The 20,354-nt window shown below is 39.7% G+C and overlaps 1 protein-coding gene across 7 annotated transcripts in view; it reads left to right on the forward strand.

The window, feature by feature from the left end:
- STAU2 (staufen double-stranded RNA binding protein 2) overlaps window positions 1–20,354 on the forward strand; it is a 330,383-nt gene that overhangs the window by 266,819 nt on the left and 43,210 nt on the right. The window contains exon 13 of one of the 7 annotated variants that reach the window (XM_044245456.1): window positions 18,302–18,322. The exons of the other annotated variants lie outside the window; for them this stretch is intronic. Within the exon in view, the coding sequence (XP_044101391.1) occupies window positions 18,302–18,307 (6 nt within the window). The 3' untranslated portion in view covers window positions 18,308–18,322. Of the gene's footprint in view, window positions 1–18,301; window positions 18,323–20,354 lie in introns of those variants that run through there. 7 annotated transcript variants of the gene reach the window in all.

Raw genomic sequence — 20,354 nt, forward strand, 5'->3', positions numbered from 1 at the left:
TCCTCAGTCAATAATTGAAAGAACAAGTAGAGAGAAAATCAGTAAGGATATAGATAATTTGAATACTGTGAACCAACTTGACCCAACTGAAATGTATAGAACATTTCAGTGAACTGTGCACATATTCTTTTCAAGGACACATGGAACATTCTCCTCTAGATCATTCTAGATCATTCTAGGTCGCTCTAGATCTCCTCTAGAGCATTCTCCCCAGATCATTCTGGGCCCTAACACAAGCTGCAATAAATTTAAAGGCATTCAATCATACAAACAATGTTCTCTACCACATTGGGATTAAATTAAAAATCAATAATAATAATATATGGAAATTTTCCAATATTTGGAAGCTAAACATGCTTCTAGATAATGGCCAGGCCAAAGAAGAAATCACAAGAAGAATTAGATCATCTTTTCAGTGGGAAAATGAAAATACAACTCGTTAAAATTTATAAGCGTGGCTAAAGCAATATTAAGAGGGAAGTTTATAGCACTAAATGGTAATAGCAGAAAAGAAGAAAGGCCTCAGATCAATGGTGTCAAGTTCTACCTCAAAAAAACTAAGAAAAGCAGAGGGGAAAAACCCAAAGTAAGTAGAAGAAAGGAAATAATGAAAATCATAGCAGAAGGCAGTGAAATAATAAATACAAAGAACAAAGAAAATCAGTAGGACCAAAACCTGTTTTTTAAAGATTAATAAAATTGATAAACCCCTACCCAGACTAGAGGTCAGGATGAAAAGAGAAAAGATACAGAATTCCAGTATCAGAGGTGAGAGATAACATCATTGCAGATTCTACATACATTAAAAGTAAAGCAAGCAGATATTATGAACAGTTTATGCCAATAAATTCAATTTATGTGAAATGGACAAATTATTTGAGAGACAAAGGCATTCCAAGACGTTACCACTGAGAAATTCTGTTCTTAAGTTGGAACACAGGGTCATCAGGGAAGAAACTTTATAACAACTCCCTTGAGCAGAAAACAATTGAGTAAAGCTGGCTATTCAGTAACCCAAAAGAATGCAATAGCCCTTGCCACACACTGCACCTATAATGCATGCGTAATTCACCTGGTCTTACAGCCAGGAATCATGGTCTTTGTAACGTTTGGCTCCATTTTCCCTTTATACTTGCCTGAAACCTTTGCTCAGAAGGTGTGCCCTTTTCTTTATTGTCTTGGAGCATACAAATAGGATGATGCTGTTTCCCAGAAACTGCTTTCATTCCGTAATAGAATAAATAGAAAATAAAGTTGAGGAACATTGTCAAAAAGCAGAACAAAAGGACAAAGAGATGGAAAATAGAAATAAGAAAAGAGGTCCAACATCCAAATATTGTGAGTTCCAGAAATAGAGGATAGAGAACAAAGGACTTGATTTTTCGTATTGGAAAAAACCCAGAGTGTGCCCCGAAATGGATGACAGTAGCTCCGCACCAAAGTATGTTATGAGCTTTCACAACATTGAGGACAAAGAGAAGGTATCCCAAGAAGCTAGAGATCCCATGGAAAGGATGAGAAACTACAATGGCTTTGGGTTTCTTGAAGGCAGTGCAGGAATGATAGTGGAACAATTCCTTCAGAATTCCAAAAGAAAATAGTCACCAACTAGAATTCTATACCAATCCAAACTAATCAGTAATGAAAGAATAAAATAAGAATATTTTCAGACATGCAAAGTTTAAAAATATTTGCCTCCTATGCCCCCTTTGTAAAAAAAAAAAAAAAAAAAGCTACTTGAAAACATGCCCCCTCAAAATGGGAGATAGAGCAAGATAGAAAGCAGGAGATCTGGTGCTCTGAGTGGGCAGAGGCCGTCTCCATGAGGAATATGAAGGGTGAGGCCAGGATACCTTGTATACCTTACTTGTATACATTACAGAACAGAATACACCTTGGCTGCTACGGTCACCATCATCAGGACCTCTTCTGGGAGTGTACTGTTTTTTGTTTTTTGTTTTTACCTGAAGACATTATGCCAGGAGAGCCTACTACAGATTCTTTTCTGTATTTTTTCCCCCTTTGATCATGTACTAACGAAGTTCCTACTTTCCTCTCTGTGTCCTCCTGGCTGGTTATCTGAGGGTGCTCATTTCTCTTCCTCCTCATATGTACTCCCATGAGTGGGAGGTATGACACAGCTTAAAAACAGAAGATACAACAACAGCAGAAACAAACAGCCTAATTCAGTAACAGGCCAAGGACTTGAGTAGTCATTTCTCCAAAGAAGGTAGACAAATGGCCAATAAAACATGAAGAGCTATCCAACATCACGAATCATTAGAGAAATGCAAATAAAAACTACAATGAGATACCACTACACAACTCATTAAGATGGCTGTTATCAAAAACAGAGCATACTAAGTGTTGGCAAGGACCTGCAGAAATCAGAGCCCTGTGCAGTGCTGGGGGAGTGTGGAATGAACGGCAGCCGCTACGGAAAACTGTAGGGCAGTTCCTCGAAAACCCAAACAGAATGACCATGGGATCCTGCGATTCCACTTCTGGGTCGATACCCAGAAGAACTGAAAGCAGGATCTCCGAGAGTTCTCGGTTCATCCATGTTCATAGCGGCAGTATTCACAATAACCAGAATGTGGAGGTACCCGAAGTGTCCATCCACAGGTGAACGGATGAACGAAACGTAGTAGATCCATGGAATGGGATGGGATTCAGCTTGAAAAAGGGAGGGAATTCTGCCACATGCTGCAGCGTGGATGAACCCTGAGGACCTGACGCTGAATGACATGCACCAGTACAAAGAGACAAATACGGTGTGATTCCACTTACATGAGGCGCCTGTCTCCACAAAGACGGGAAGTCATGTAGTCATCACTGGGGTGGTGGGGGACAGGGTTTCACTAGGGAAGACGAAAGTTCTGGAGATGGATGTCAGGGAGGGTTGCACAACAGTGTTAATGTATTTAATGCCGCAGGGCTGTATCCGTTAAAATGGTAAGTTTTATATATAGTTTGCCACAAGAAAAAACAAAAAAACAGATGACAGAGAGCAGCCCACACCTGACCACAGTCCTGCCAGACGTCTGGTTCTTGGTTGGCATTACAGCTGTGACAACAGCCCAGAGGCGGCGAGGCCTCGGTTTCTCAGGACTCTCAGCTGCCCCCTGACTTGTCCAGGAGAGAACCTGAAGCCTCGGAGAACCTGAAGCCAGGCTAAGCCCTTGTTGTGTCTCTCCTCTCCTGGCCTTCCACATAGTGTCAGCTCTTTCCTTAGATTGCTAGGCTGGTGTTTGCTGTGCAGTTTTCCAAAAACAAAACCCAAGTGTTGTTTAGGTGGTAGGATGTAGATGGTAAAGCTATAAAGAAAGACAAAGGAATGATTATCACGAAAAACAAGAGAGTGGACCCCCACTCATGGGAAGAGAGGGAAAGGCAGCTGGGGAAGAGAATTCCAGGAGCTTTCAAGATACTAGTCATGTTTTATTTCTTAATTAGAAGGACAGATAGGTGTTTGTTGGTGTGTTTTGTTTTAAATAAAATTGTACATGTGCACTCTTCACATTATACTTTAATAAAAAGAATTTTTAAAAAACATTTTAATTTAAAATAACAGAGTGAACGTAGTAGCAAGTATGTCATCCTCTTTAAATACAGGATGATAGCTTCACTTTTCAGCATCGCATTGAACTTCTTCCTTTCACTTGTATTTCAGTATGCTCTGTAATTTGTTGGAAGTAATCACTCCAGTTTCTGTGTGTGTAAACCAACGCTTGGCCTCCCTTTGGTATCCTGCACTTCCACGTTGGTTCCCACAGATTCTGTGTTTATTTGATAGCAAAGACTTCGTAAAGTAAACGAGTTATATTTGAGTTTGTGATTACAATCTGTCATAAACAGGGAGTGCCTGGCCGGCTCAGTCAGAAGAGCATGCAACTCTTGATCTCGGGGTTGGGAGTTCGAGCCCCACGTTGGGTACAAAGATTACTAGAAAAATAAATAGACTTAGCAAAAAACCGGCCTGTCATAAACATTACGTGTAATAAGCTGAATGTTTTTAGATTGAGCTCTTAAATACAGCCATCCTGTAGCCACATGTCAATTCTCCCTATTTATTCTGGGGGTTCTTAAATCAGAGACTGGGCCCTCCTTTCTCCGTGGATTTTGTGCGTGCTGTATTTATCAAAGTCTCTTATCCATAACAAAAGTTAAGTGCCCCCATCAAATGTCCCCATCAAATCCAGAACATATTAATATGTCTGTAACTCTCATACTTCTTTCGAAATTTGTTTTCTTATCTGTGCTTCCCATTAGGTGGTGAGCTCCTTGAGAGCAAAGATCATGCTTTATTCCTTGTTCTTATCTCTTCATTGCAAGATCGCATGTATTATCTATTGGCCAAATAAGAAATACTGTGTTTCGGGTGGAGGGAAGCACGTGAGCAAAACCGCAGAAACACAAAGAGGACATGCTCAAGGAGTAGAAGTGTTCCAACGCAGCCAGAGCTCCGTGGGACGGGGGTGGGAAGGAGCGGTGGGGCATGGGGCCCGAGAGCAGGCTGTGTGGGTAGATGGTCACGACCCCTGGCTGCCACTTTTAGAAATCCGAACTTGATTCTGTCGACACCGGTTAACAACGGTCGGTTTTTAAGTAAGACATGACAGACTGGAGCTATGCTTTAGCAAACTGACTTTGTCAGCTGCTGTGTCTTAGATGAAACGGAGAAGAGAGCGGAGCAGGGACACCAGGAGGAGGCTGACTGGAGCAGAAGAAGGAAAGACACATTGAACTCAGTGTGGCTGCTGCTTTTTTTTTTTCTTTTTTTTTTCCCTGAAGCCATTTACTGTCCTACGTCTGTATTCCCAAACATATTTTGAGAGAGATGTAGTAGATACAAAATTTTTCAAAAATTTTGGAGCAGGACATTCTACTTCAAATACACACTGCAAAGTGTATACTTTTTAGGCCTACACACATGTGCCTATATATGTCTATACGTATGTAAATACTTATGTTCTTGTGTCTATAGCCTTTAAGGATGCTCTGCTCCAAGTTTTGATAGCTGCCATTAACTACAAATTTGATAATTCTTTTTAAAAATTAACATATAATGTATTATTAGCCCCAGGGGTACAGGTCTGTGAATCATCAGGCTTATACACTTCACAGCACTCTCCATATCGCATACCCTCCCCAATGTCCAAATCCAAACACCCTCTCCCTACCTCCCTCCCTGCATCAACCCTCAGTTTGTTTTGTGAGATTGAGTCTCTTATGGTTTGTCTCCCTCCCGGTCCCATCTTGTTTCATTTTGCCCTCCCTAGCCCATAAACCCCCCATGTTGCCTCTCAAATTCCTCATACCAGAGAGATCATTTGATAATTGTCTTTCTCTGATTGACTTATTTCGCTCAGCATAATACCCTCTAGTTCCATCCACATCATTCCAAATGGCAAGATTTCATTTCTTTTGATGGCTGCATAGTATTCTATTGTATATATATACACCACATCTTCTTTATCCATTCATCTATTGATGGACATCTAGGTTCTTTACATAGTTTGGCTATTGTGGACATTGCTGCTATAAACATTCGGGTGCACGTGCCCCTTCAAATCACTACATCTGTATCTTTAGGGTAAATGCCCAGTAGTGTGATTGCTGGGTTGTAGGGTAGCTCTGTTTTCAACTTTTTGAGGAACCTCCATACTGTTTTCCAGAGTGGTTGCAACAGCTTGCATTCCCACCAACAGTGTAGGAGGGTTCCCCTTTCTCCCCATCCTTGCCAGCATCTGTCATTTCCTGACTTGTTAATTTTAGCCATTCTGACTGGTGTAAGGTGGTATGTCATTGTGGTTTTGATTTGTATTTCCCTGATGCTGAGTGATGTGGAGCACTTTTTCATGTGTCTGTTGGTCATCTGGATGTCTTCTTTGCAGAAATGTCTGTTCTTGTCCTCTGCCCATTTCTTGATTGGATTATTTGTTCTTTGGGTGTTGAGTTTGATAAGTTCTTTATAGATTTTGGATACTAGCCCTTTCTCTGATATGTTGTTTGCAAATATCTTCTCACATTCTGTCAGTTGTCTTTTGGTTTTGATGACTGCTTCCTTTGCTGTGCAAAAGCTTTTGATCATGATGAAATCCCAGTAGTTCATTTTTGCCCTTGCTTCCCTTGCCTATGGCAATGTTTCTAGGAAGAAGTTGCTGCGGCTGAGGTTGAAGAGGTTGTTGCCTGTGTTCTCCTCAAGGATTTGGATGGATTCCTGTCTCACATTGAGGTCTTGCATCCATTTTGAGTCTATTTTTGTGTGTGGTATAAGGAAATGGTCCAGTTTCATTTTTCTGCATGTGGCTGTCCAATTTTCCCAACACCATTTGTTGAAGAGACTGTCTTTTTTCCATTGGACATTCTTTCCTGCTTTGTCAAAGATTAGTTGACCATAGAGTTGAGGGTCTATTTCTGGGCTTTCTGTTCTGTTCCACTGGTCTATGTGTCTGTTTTTGTACCAGTACCATACTGTCTTGATGATGACAGATTTGTAATAGAGCTTGAAGTCTGGAATTGTGATGCCACCAACTCTGGCTTTCTTTTTCAACATTCCTCTGGCTATTCGAGGTCTTTTCTGGTTCCATATAAATTTTAGAATTACTTGTTCCATTTCCTTAAAAAATTTGATGGTATTTTGATAAGGATTGCATTAAATATGTAGATTGCTTTAGGTAGCATAGACGTTTTCACAATATGTATTCTTCCAATCCAGGAGCATGGACATTTTTCCATTTCTTGGTGTCTTCCTCAATTTCTTTCATGAGTACTTTATCATTTTCTGAGTATAGAGTCTTTGCCTCTTTGGTTAGGTTTATTCCTAGGTATCTTGTGATTTTGGGTGCAATTGTAAATGGGATTGACTCCTTAATTTCTCTTTCTTCTGTCTTGTTGTTGGTATATAGAAATGCAGCTGATTTCTGTGCATTGGTTTTATATCCTGACACTTTACTGAATTCCTGTACAAGTCCTAGCAGATTTGGAGTGGAGTCTTTTGGGTTTTCCACATAAAGTATCTTATCATCTGCAAAAAGTGATAGTTTGACTTCTTCTTTGCCGATTTGGATGCCTTTTATTTCTTTTTGTTGTCTGATTGCTGAAGTTAGGACTTCTAGTACTACGTTGAATAGCAGTGGTGATAATGGACATCCCTGCCATGTTCCTGACCTTAGCAGAAAAGCTCTCAGTTTTTCTCCATAGAAAATGACATTCGTGTGGGTTTTTCATAGATGGCTTTGATTATATTGAGGTAGGTACCCTCTATCCCTACACTTTGAAGAGTTTTGGTCAAGAAAGGATGCTGTACTTGTCAAATGCTTTTTCAGCATCTATTGAGAGTATCATATGGTTCTTGTTCTTTCTTTTATTGATGTATTGTATCACATTGATTGATTTGTGGATATTGAACCCACCTTTCAGCGCTGGAATAAATCCCATTTGATCGTGGTGAATAATCCTTTTAATGAACTGTTGGATCCTATTGGCTAGTATTTTGGTGAGAATGTTTGCATCTGTGTTCGTCAAGGATGTTGGTCTGTAATTCTCTTTTTTGATGGGATCTTTGTTTGGTTTGGGGATCTAGGTAATGCTGGCCTCATAAAATGAGTTTGGAAGTTTTCCTTCCATTTCTATTTTCTGGAATAGTTTCAGGAGAATAGGTATTAATTCTTCTTTAAATGTTTGGTAGAATTCCCCTGGGAAGCTGTCTGGCCCTGGGCTCCTGTTTGTTGGGAGATTTTTGATGATTGTTTCGGTCTCCTTACTGGTTATGGGTCTGTTCAGGTTTTATATTTCTTCGTGGTTCAGTATTGGTAGTTTATATGTCTCTAGGAATGTGTCCATTTCTTCCAGATTGTCAAATTTGCTAGTGTATAGTTGTTCATAATATGTTCTTATAATTGTTTATATTTCTTTGGTGTTGGTTGTGATCTCTCCTCTTTCATTCATGATTTTATTTGTTTGGGTCCTTTCTCTTTTCTTTTTGATATGTCTGGCCAGGGTTTTATCAATCTTATTAATTCTTTCAAAGAACCACCTCCTAGTTTCATTGATTTGTTCTATTGTATTTTTTGGTTTCTATTTCATTGTTTTCTGGTCTGATCTTTATTATATCTCTTCTCCTGCTGGGTTTAGGCTTTCTTTGCTATTCTTTCTCCAGCTCCTTTAGGTGTACGGTTAGTTGTATATTTGAGACCTTTCTTGTTTCTTGAGAAAGGCTTGTATCACTATATATTTTCCTCTCAGGACTACCTTTGCTATGTCCCACAGATTTTGAACAGTTGTGTTTTCATTTTCATTTGTTTCCATGAATTTTTTCAATTCTTCTTAATTTCCGGTTGACCCATTCATTCTTTAGTAGGATGCTCTTTAGCCTCCATGTATTCGGGTTCTTTCCAACTTTCCTCTTGTGATTGAGTTCTAGCTTCAGAGTATTGTGGCCTGAAAATGTGCAGGGAATGATCCCAATCTTTTGATACCGGTTGAGACCTGATTGTGACCCAGGATGTGATCTATTCTGGAAAATGTTCCCTGTGCACTAGAGAAGAATGTGTATTCTGTTGCTTTGGGATGGAATGTTCTGAATATATCTGTGATGTCCATCTGGTCCAGTGTGTCATTTAAGGCCTTTTTTTCCTTGTTGATCTGTGCTTGGGTGATCTGTCCATTTCAGTGAGGGGGGTGATAAAGTCCCCTACTCTTATTGTATTATTGTCAATGTGTTTTTTAAATTTTGTTATTAATTGGTTTATATAGTTGGCTGATCCTATGTTCGGGGCGTAGATATTTAAAATTGTCAGATCTCCTTGTTGGACAGACCCTTTGAGTATGATATAGTGTCCTTCCTCATCTCTTATTATAGTCTTTGGCTTAAAATCTAATTGATCTGATATAAGGATTGCCACCCAGATTTCTTTTTATGTCCATTAGCATGGTAAATTGTTTTCCACCCCTTCAATTTAAATCTGGAGGTGTCTATGGGTCTAAAATGAGTTTCTTATAGACAGCATATTGATGGGTTTTGGTTTTTTATCCATTCTGATACCCTGTGTCTTTTGATTGGGGCATTTAGCCCATTTACATTCAGGGTAACCATTGAAAGATGTGAATTTAGTGCCATTGTATTGCCTGTAAGGTGACTGTTACTGTATATTGTCTCTATTCCTTTCTAGTCTACTATTTTTTGGCTTTCTCTTTGCTTAGAGGACATCTTTCAATATTTCCTGTAGGGCTGGTTTGGTATTTCCATATTCTTTTAGTTTTTGTTTGTCCTGGAAGCTTTTTATCTCTCTTTCTATTTTCAATGATAGCCTAGCTGGATATAGTATTCTTGGCTGCAAGTTTTTCTCATTTAGTGCTCTGAATATATCATGCCAGTTCTTTCTGGCCTGCCAGGTCTCTGTGGATAAGTCTGCTGCCAATCTAATATTTTTACCATTGTATGTTACAGACTTCTTGTCCCGGGCTGCTTTCAGGATTTTCTCTTTGTCACTAAGACTTGTAAGTTTCACTATTAGATGATGGGGTGTGGAACTGTTTTTATTGATTTTGAGGGGGTTCTCTGTGCTTCCTGGATTTTGGTGCTTGTTCCCTTTGCCATATTAGGGAAATTCTCTACAATAATTCGCTCCAATATACCTTCTGCCCCTCTCTCTCTTTCTTCTTCTTCTGTAATCCCAATTATTTTAATATTGTTTCATCTTATGGTATCACTTATCTCTCGAATTCTCCCCTTGTGGTCCAGTAGTTTGTCTCTCTTTTGCTCAGCATCTTTATTCTCTGTATTTGGTCTTCTATATCACTAATTCTCTCATCTGCCTCATTTATCCTAACAGTAAGAGCCTCCATTTTTTATTGCACCTCATTAATAGGCTTTTTGATTTCAGCTTGGTTAGATTTTGGTTCTTTTATTTCTCCAGAAAGGGCTTTTATTTCTCCAGACAGAGTTTCTCTAATATCTTTCATGCCTTTTTCAAGCCCAGCTAGCACCTTGAGAATTGTCTTCTGAATTCTAGATCTAACATATTACCAATGTCCATATTGATTAGATCCCTAGCCTTCGGTACTGCCTCTTTTCTTTTTTGTGTGTTGAGTTTTTCTGCCTTGTCAGTTTATCCAGATAAGAATATATGAACAAGAGAATAAAATACTAAAAGGGTGGCAAAGACCCCACAAAAATGTATACTAACCAAATCAGAAGAGACCCCAAATCGTGGGAAAAAGAAAGGAGGTAAAAAGAAGTTTAAAAAAATTAAAATATATATATATGTATATACATATATATATATTTTTATATATATATATATAAGACTGGTGAAAAGAACAGAGCCACCCACTTGATTTTGGGTATATTTTGGTCTCTTAGAAGAAACTACCTCCCAAAATTTTTTAAAGAAAGAAAAACTTATATATATACAAAAATAAGGGTAAACATGATGAAGGGATGGAATGTGACTGTAAGGATGAAAAAAAAATTCTAAAAAAAGGAATTGATAAGATAAGTTGGTTGGAAAAAGAAAAAAAAGAAAGTGGGGAGAATTTTCTTAGGCTGGATACTAGAACAAAGCCTTGTGCTAGATTTTGGGTGTATTTTGAGCTGTTAGAAGAAATTGTATCGTGGGGCACCTGTGTGACTCAGTGGGCTTTGTCTCTGCCTTCAGCTCAGGTCATGATCTCAGGGTCCTGGGATCGAGCCCCACATTGGGCTCTCTGCTCAGCAGGGAGCCTACTTCCCCATCTCTCTGCCTGCCTTTCTGCCTATTTGTGTTATCTCTCTCTCTCTCTCTCTCTCTCTTTCAAATAAATAAATAAATCTTAAAAAGAAAAGAAATTGTATCCCAAAAATTTTTTAGAAGAAAAAACCTTATATGTATACAAAAAATAAAGTTAGATACAATGAAGGATAAGATATGACTATAATAATGAAGGCTTAAAAAGATTTTTTTAGAAAGGTATTGTTAAGATAAACTAGTTTAGAAATGCTAAAAGAGGAAAGAGGAAAAGTTAAAAAAATTAGAATAAGAAAAAATAAGATTAAAAAAAATTAATTAAATTTGCAAGACTAAAGAATAATGGGGAGAAAGCCATGAATTCCATGCTTTGCTTTCCCCTCCTCTGGAATTCTGCTCTTTTCCTCGATCAGTGAACTTGGCTTGGCTGGATGTTCTTGCTGATCTTTTGGGGAAGGGGCCTGTTGTAGTGATTCTCAAGTGTCTTTGCCCAAGGTGGAATTGCACCACCCTTGCCAGGGGCTGGGCTAAGTAATCTGCTCGGGTTTGCTCTCCAGAGCTTTTGTTCCATGAACGCTTTCCATAGAAGTCTGGAGGACAGGAATGAAAATGGCAGTCCTCCAATCTCCAGCCTGGTGGAGCCGAGAGCTTGGGCTCCACTCCTCAGTGTGCCCTTGGAGAAAAGTGCTCAATCACTCCCATCTCCCTGGTCTCTGGCCACGCTCCAAGCTCACTCGGCTTGTAGTGGAGCGTCTCTGTCTCTGGCCCATGGCCCTATTTGGAGTCTCCAAACCCAGCAGATTCCTGCGTCCAGAGAAGGAAGGTGAATCTCCCCAGATCTGCCACTTGTGGGGTCCCTGCTCAAAGAGCAGTGGTCCAACAGTGCCACAGATCACAGTTTAAGGTAACCCAAAGCTGAGAGCTCACTCCTTGGCTCCATCTTTGTAGCCAGCTTCTCCTCTCTGATACCTGTGAGCTCTGCTACCATCCGACACCCCCGATCCTTCTGTGACCCCGTGGAACCTGGGATCACACTGTCCTCATGAGGGCTCTACCCCTGTTTAGCCTCTGGAGCAATGTCCCTCAGTGGAGCAGACTTTTAAACATTTAAATTTTGTACTCCATTGCTCTGCCACTTGCCTGGATCCAGCCCTTCCCCTCCAGCCTATCTTCCCATCGCTTCAGATTCACTTCTCTACATGTCCTGTCTTTCAGAAAGTGGTCGGTTTTTCTGTTTCTAGAATTGCTGCTCTTTTCTCTTCCATGTCCTCTTGAGTTTGTAGGTGTTTGGAATGGTTTGATAACTATCTAACTGAACTCCTGCGACCTGATGTTGTCTCAGCCTGCTGCTCCTCCTCTGTCTTGTCTCCTCTCCCTTGATAATTCTTTTAAGACGAGTTTTCTTAAGAGCTTGTTCAGCCTGTTTCTCTGCTGTGTTACAGTTTTCATGTTTATATCAAGCATTCATTTTCACATAACCAGCAAATTTTAAAGCTTTCTACCCGTTGTGTATGTGTGTTTGTGTGTGCGCGCATGTGAGCGTGCTTGCTTTGGCACGTGAATTGGAGTTGTACTTGAAGGAGATGAGGCAGAATGGGAGGGACATAAGAAGACAGAAAGAAGGTGAAGGAATTGCTGGAGGAATCCCAGCCTCAGACAGTGAAGTGAAGGATCCTTGGTAAAGTTCTTGCTCTTATCCTAAGTTTAACTAACTGAGTATCTGTTTCATAAATTGATCCAGAAATAATAAGTGTCTAATGATGTGTGATGGTATTAAGGAATTACTGGAATTACTGTTAACTTTTTTTTAGGTATGATAGTGTTATGCTTACATTTTTTAAGTGTCCTTACCTTTTGGAGATTCATACTTAAACATTTACCATTGAAATGATACTTCTCTCTCCTTTGTATATGTTTGAATTTTTTTCATAATAACCACCTTTTTAAAAAGAAGGAAACACGGTTCATGGAACCAGTTCAGCTACTCAAAACTCATAGGACATTGATTAGTAATCAAATATGCAGCCATCCATCAATTTCAACCATCTGTCTGTCTCTTTTCTATTTACCCATCGGTCTACCTGTCTGTGAGCTTTGAATTATTAAAAAAAAAAAAAGATTTAAAGTGACTTTTAAAAATTCTCATTGATATTTTTTAAGGAAAGGAATTGAAGAAAAGTCTTAAAAATCAGACAGAGGTGAGGGGTACAGAATGCATGTGACGAGTTTCAGCCTCCTTACTAGAGATAACACCGTGAATTGGCCCATTGACCTCTTGGTAGCCCTTGTAAAATAAAGAACATGGTCTGTTTTGCTCATGAGTCATAGAATCTTCTCATAAATCTAACTATCAGCTCACCTGAGATATACTCATGTAATTAGTTTGTATTGCCATATCTTCAGACCCACAGACAAGGTATAAGAAAGTGGAGGGAAAGAAAAACTAACATTTATAAAGCATCTACTATGTATCAACTTTTATGCTAGATGTTCCTATACATTGTTTTCAACCTTTTTCTGTTAATAATGGTTCTTACTTACATTTGCTTAAGATGTCTTTTTTTTTTTTCATCCTGTCCCCAGTGTGTGGACACTTACAAATTCCTATGTACTCACTCTGTTTCCTTACCACAAAACAAGCAAATGAGAAACCACCATGTATATGTATTTCTAACATTAGTGCCAAATTTTGGTGCTAACTTCTAGCATCAGACAATAGACACTTGATAATGATTGGTTTGTAAATAAAAATATCCTACAGAAAAATTTATCCAAATTGTGCTGATCCTCCATATTTTCAACCTGGCATCTCAGTGTGCCCAACCTAATAATTTTCTTCTGCCTCCCAGACTGCTTTTGCTCTGGTGTTCCTTGCCTCAGAGAAGGGCAACAAAAACCCAACCAATTTCTCAAGGTAGAACCTTCGACAACCCGGGTTGCATTTCTGGCATCCTTCTCAGTACCTTGGTCTCCTCAGCATCCCGGTGTCACTCGCAGAAATTCTGTCCATCCGTACAGCCTCGCCCTCCATTGCACACTATCATCTGTTTCCTGACTATCGCAGCTGTTCTTCCTGTACTCAGGCCTGTCCCCACCAGTCCTTTCTACACCACAGCCAGCCAAGTTGATTTTCTAAAGGGCAACACTGTTTGTCTCGTTCCCCCATAAATATTTCAGAGAAGTGAACTTCAAACCATTTATTTTTATGGCTCACAATTAGAAATAAATTTATCATCATGACTAAATACACACACACACACACACACACACACACACACACACATGTTTTATGTTTTCTGTTCCATCCTGTCGTATTCTATTTTGATCTCTCTTGTTGAGAAAGCAGTGCTGGTTGAAACCCATGAAAATGATTTCAGAGCTAACTAATAGATGAGATCCTATGGCGTGGAAAGCACTGCTGTTTCGGATTCTTACTGCACAAATGATAAAAACTGAGCTCTGTAGCAAAAGCAATGGGGCTCTTTGCACTTTGCCTTCTGCTCATTTCCGTAGCCGTAGCCCCAACCCTAGCCCAGCTTTGATGCCCTAGTTTTCCTGAACCCTGATAGTGCCCCGTGATGCTGCCATCTTTTGCCTTTGACTACCCTCACCCTACTCCACCACCTGCCTCCTTAATTCTTCCAGTCCTTCCCATATCAGCGTCAATGTCACTTCCTTTAGGAAGTGTGACTCTGATAGTCCTTATAGTGTTTATCACATACCAGTCCCTGTGCTAAACCCTTCCCATGGGTTACCTCTTTTAAACTCCAATTGCCAGAATTGGTGTTCACTATCTGCTGGATGAATTTATTTCACATCATGCCCTCTTTGTTGCTGGGGACTAGAATGGTATGTATTTAATATTACCTCTATGCTAGAATTTCTACAGTACGTAGAATCTACTTATGAGCGTTGGTAGATACTGACGGCCCACGGGTCATCTGTGGGTACAAGTGCCATGAAACATGTAATCATTTCTTCAGGCTTGAGAGGAAAGTGCAGTTCATGTCCAGTCACCTGGGAGTCTTGGGTGAGAGTACAATAAGATATTAACAGCTAAAAAAAAAAAAAAGATATTAACAGCTGCCTCAGTATTTTATGCTGTGAATTCATTTTCTTTGGTGGTTGCTTTTGAAGCCTGGTTTAATCTAGCAATTTCTGTTATTAGAAGTATACTGAATCAGGCTGTAAATGTTATGCAGCCATGATCAAGGAAACTTATCATTTTAATCTGAATAAGGGTCACAATACCAAGTCACAGTACATTACCCATAATATAAAGCCAGGAGGTAAATTGGTTGGAGAATAATGCATCTACTTTGCTTTACAGTCAGTGAGTCTGAGTCATATATGACCGGGGAAAACAGAATGAACACAGTAAATAGTTTTGACTTTAAGTAATTATTACCATTTACAAATAGTAATGATCCATAGCAGGTAAACAGTCCTTGAAAAGCCATTGTAGGATAAAACTAGTCCAAATGTTCTCAAGCTGAGAAGTTTTATAATAACATCAAATCTATCTCAGATGTCAGATATCTCAGAAGGGTCTGATTGATTCTATTCTGGCTGGTCTAAGGTCATTTGGTGCTCTTCTGACAGAATATGTTCTTGAATAAGAAGGTAAAATAACCCACACAGCTCCCACTGGTAACAATAAACACAATACCCAATATGAGTGCTAGTGTTTTTTTTTAACATATGAGTTCCTCAACTGATACTAACCAGTTTCTAGAAGTCAGTAACTACTTAGGAACACAGGATTTCTTGGCTCTGTTTTTTAGAATGAGTGAATATCACAGTAAATTAAAATTTTCATGTCACATAGTAACTTCATTTCACATCATCTCTTTTTAGTTGTTCACAATTCTGTGAATCCACAGTAGTAAGTGGAAACGAAAATGCTAGAACAAAAATGAATTGGTTTAGTAGTTAGGAAACCTGAATTCTAGTCCATATTCTGCTTGTGAATATCTGTACGTTTATAGGCTTATCATTTAACCTCTTTACATCTCGGGCTCTTCATCTATAAAATGGGGGGGTTAAAAAATCATAGCATGATCATTTTCAAAGGATCTTCCAAGATTCTAAATTACCATTAAATGAGACCCCATCATATATCAATGGGAAAACCCTTTGTCAATGTAAATAAATTGAATAGATGGTTTTGACTCACTTTTCTAAATTTCTTACATATAGAAGATGTAGAATCTAAAAGTTTTTTTTAAAGATTTTATTTATTTATTTGACAGAGATCACAAGTAGGCAGAGAGGCAGGCAGAGAGAGAGGAGGAAGAAGGCTCCCTACCAAGCAGAGAGCCTGAGGTGGGACTCTATCCCAGGACTCCAGGATCATGACCCGAGCTGAAGGCAGAGGCTCTAGCCCACTGAGCCACCCAGGCACCCCTAGAATCTAAAAGGTTTTTAAGACATTTCAAAAATAGAACAAAATCCAAATAACCAAGCTATCACCCACTGACTTCAGAATATCCGTGGATCTGTAAACCTGTAATCCATTGAATTCACAAACCCACTTACTGAACCCATGATTTATAGGAAGAGTAAAAATGTTTATTTATATATTCTGTGTCTCAGCTTTAAGCTTCAGAAGCCAGTCCAATTTCTGTTGATCAGTTGCTTCCTGACCAGTGGGAAGTAGGAAGTTTGAGAACAGGTGGTGTCAAAGTACCGGTCAGACCAAATCAGACTGGATTCTGTCAACTTAGAGGGTGCACCACTTTTTAAAAAAAGTTCTTACTGAAGTAAAATTTACAACAGAAAAAGTACATAAGTGTACATACACTTTGATGTATTTTCAAAAATTGAGCATATCTGTGTAACCTGATCTTTTTTTTTTAAGATTTTATTTATTTATTTATTTTGAGAGAACAAGTGCACATAAGCAGGGAAAGGCAGAGGGAGAGGGAAAGAATCCCAAGCAGACTCGCTGTTGAGCATCAAGCCCATCGCGGGGCTTGAGCTCAGCTCCCTGAGATCATGACCTCAGCCCAAACCTAGTTGGTCGCGAAACTGACTGAGCCACCCAGGGGCCCTAAGACTGATCCATTTTTAAACGTATCCTTGCATGATACTTTGACATAGAGACTACCCATCATTGGAAGGTTGGGTGGAAATTAGCTTTATAAGTATCAAAAGGCATGATTAATTTTAGTTCAAACCAGCGTGCTTTTTTCTCTTCTCTTCCTAAGACACACCCATTAAGAAGGGAACTGAGCAGAACACACCTCTGCCTGAGGAGTGACAAACAGCAAAGTTGGGAAACCCTGATCCTAAGCCATAGTCAGAGATAGAAAGTAGTAGTTTTCGTTTTTGCTTTCACTTGTTAATAGAGCAGCAGTCTGTGGGCAGAAAGAGCTTTAAGATAAGCTTAAAGTCTCAGATTCACCAAAACTTTTCTAATGTTTTTCCCTTGCACATCATGAAAAGTCAATAGTAATTAGATCACAAAATCACCCCCAAAGTTGGCCACCCAACTTTTTTTTATACTTCTATTAGACAATCTCCCTTTCACTGCCCCAGCTACATGGTTCTGAGGGCAGAGGCAGACGTTTCGAGAAGTGCCTGCAGACCCAGGGACGTGATAAAGGCCTGACCACGTCAGATATTCTTCTTCAGGCTTCCTGACGTGTTCTGTTTTGTTTTTTAACCATTTAGACCACATGCCACAATAAATTATTGAAGGGTTTATAGTTCCTATAAATCATGCTTGCAGACAATATTTCATCTGATTGTCCTAGCAAGTCTCTGGGGTCGACAAGAAAGGTTGTGTGGATCACGGAACGGATGAAAAATGTTCCAGCCTAATTTGGAGAGTGCCATCCATTTGTAACTGATCTTATTGTGAGCTGTTTATTATTTTTGTAACTGGAAATTTCCAAACTTCTTCCATCCCCTTCTTCTCACAATACTCCTCTTTATTTTCCCCCTTGGCGGGAGGGTGAGGCAGCCAGGAGAGCCCTGCACTAAGCTTTCCGCCGCTTGGAGCATCTTCTGATCCACCTTTTAATTTTATTTTTTAGCTGGTAAGCACCTAATCCTTTTGATGGTGTTATGGTAGAAGGTGTTAGACTAGGCAGTGGCTTGTCATCTGGCATCACCAGCAAATCCAAGCCGCCGGCGGTTTCTGTGTCTCCCAGGGCAGTGTTCCGATCCTGACGCTAAGCTGGGGGCTCCCTAGGGGGCGAAGGTGCTGGTGATTCACGTGTTGCCTCTGGCTCCCATGCACGGCCATACATCCGAGCTCTGCAGAAATGCCCCGCACGCACATGACTTGGTCCCGAGGCATGTGGATTTTTGTTCCATATTCAAACCATGTGACTAAGACCACAAAAACTTGGATAGAAGGATTCTTTTTGAAAACCGTATTGCACAGCCACTCTGCTGCCCTTTAATATGTGGCTGCTCTGTCATTTGACTGGCTTCCCCCCACACACACTTTTTGTCCCTCTCAGAAACATCATTTGATCTGCCATTCTGAGAGCGTCTTAAATCAGTTTTCCCCAGGATGCAGCTTTAAATATTCCAGAGACCGAATATTCTCATTTCAGTCTTAACGTACAGAATAGTATGGATGAGAATCACCTCTCCCCCTTAAGCCGTGTCGGTCTGAGTCACGCGGGGGCTTGCTTACTACGGCCACAACCGGATTGCTGGGATGTGAACGTGGTCAGTATTGTAATTCACTATTGTCTGAAGAACGACAGCTTTATGTGAGTATTTCTTCCCCCATCATGCGGGCATTCACCTTGGCTGTTACAAATTATGTAGAGTATCTTTTTTTTTTCCCTGCAATAAGTTAAATTGGGAGAAGATTCTATGGTATATCGTTTCACTTCTTAGACAGCTGCTGAGTCATTTCCCCTTCATAACTGGGCTAGTTTTCACTAATACCTTTAATTACATCAGTTCTTTTTAATAAAACTCATTTTTATTGACTTTCACTCTACTTAATGAATCCTTCTTGTTGAAACAGGAGCTTCCTGGCACTGCGTATAAAATGACCCCTTATGACAGCTGAAGGTGGGCCGCATTTTTCCATCTCCTTTATCTATTAGCACTGTATGTTTCTTGTTTTTTTTTTTTTTTCTTAATGCAGAACTAAATCAACTGAAAGCTTTATTTCCTATTACATGGGCTGGCCTTTCCTTATGAAATAGAATTCTTAAAAGCTTGTTCTGTTCATTTTTTAAAAAGATCTTGGATATTTGGATTGTATTTTAAATAACACTTAAAAACTCAAGAATTCTTTTTATAAAGTCAGTATTTTATATAGTGAGTAATTGTTCCCTACTTTATCTACCCTTATTTTTTATTGATGACTTTCTAATAGCACACACTTGTAGCTAAGTACAAAGGGGGAAAGAAAAGAAGATAATTTACGGAAGACTAAGCAAAGGCAATTTCTTTAATTGTGCCTGGTGTGTCCTTTAATGTAAAGTTAACTTTTATTTATCTTCAGTAGACTCTCTCTCACTCCTATACTCCTTATACCCCGTCCCCAAGACCCACCCCATTCACAGTTGTATCTTTCTGCCAGTAATTAGTCCATTACCGGTACTGTTTTGATTGGGCGTTACCTAACTGGGTAGCTTTTTATCGAGCTTTATTTTAAACCCTGTGTCATCTTTTCTTAGCACATCAGTTTTTCTTCTAGTGTTTTGACAGATCTGTCCTTCCCCACCCAGTTCTGGTGCACCACCACCCTGTCCTATCACACCACACACCAATTAATGGCAAATCCATTCTGCATTCCCTTCCTGCATCTCAGCTCTGGGATTTTGTTAGAAGGGTTAGCCTTTAGCTTAGCCAATGTAGGGGGTGTAATAATGCGTCAGCTTAAAGCAAGGTCCCCTAGTCTGAAAATCTCTCTTCCACTGGTCCTGTCCTTCAATGCTCCAAATCTTGCCTATACTACCTGTTGATTTTTCATTTAGACATTAACAGCTGCTATTAAAATGTAAATATTAAAGAGGGGTAAACCATCTTAGCTTAAAATTGTTTCTTCCTGTCTTTTTTCCTGTCTGCCTGCCTGCCTGTCTGTCTTCCTTCCTTCCTTTCACCATAGAGGCAATAATCAATCATTGGAATCTGAGAAATTTAAACATAGGATCATTGATATTGGGGATAAGCAAGAGAAAGAGAAAGCCCTGGAAAATGGAGCTCACCCTAAAATGGCATTAGAGAGTGCTGATTTAGGGGTATCAAAAATAATTAGAGTTGAGGGTAAAGGGGAGAAGAAGTGAAAAGTGAAAGCAAACGGTGGCTTCCGGTAATGAAAAAGGGAGATCCTAAAAGCAGCAACTCCATCTCCTACTCAGTTTTGTTGGAAATATGCCTAGGAGTTATTCCTGGAAACCAGTGTGGGGCTGCTTCAGCAGTTTCTCTTAATGGGCTATTCCATGCCACTGTCCCTGTTACACTTAATCTACTACTTAATTAGATTCCTCATCCCAAGCTACTGCTTAACTTTGTTCGTCCCATGACCCCTTGCTTCTGTGTGTTTGTGCGCGTGCGCGTGCTCTTGCCATTGGCGCTTGCGTGCTGTGGCTCAAGTTGGCTGGTCCCAAAGCCTTTCCCAACCCCCTTCTGCCTTAAATGTTT

This window comes from Neovison vison, chromosome 4 (genome assembly GCF_020171115.1).
Source record: "Neovison vison isolate M4711 chromosome 4, ASM_NN_V1, whole genome shotgun sequence".
In the NCBI taxonomy this organism is placed as follows: domain Eukaryota; kingdom Metazoa; phylum Chordata; class Mammalia; order Carnivora; family Mustelidae; genus Neogale; species Neogale vison.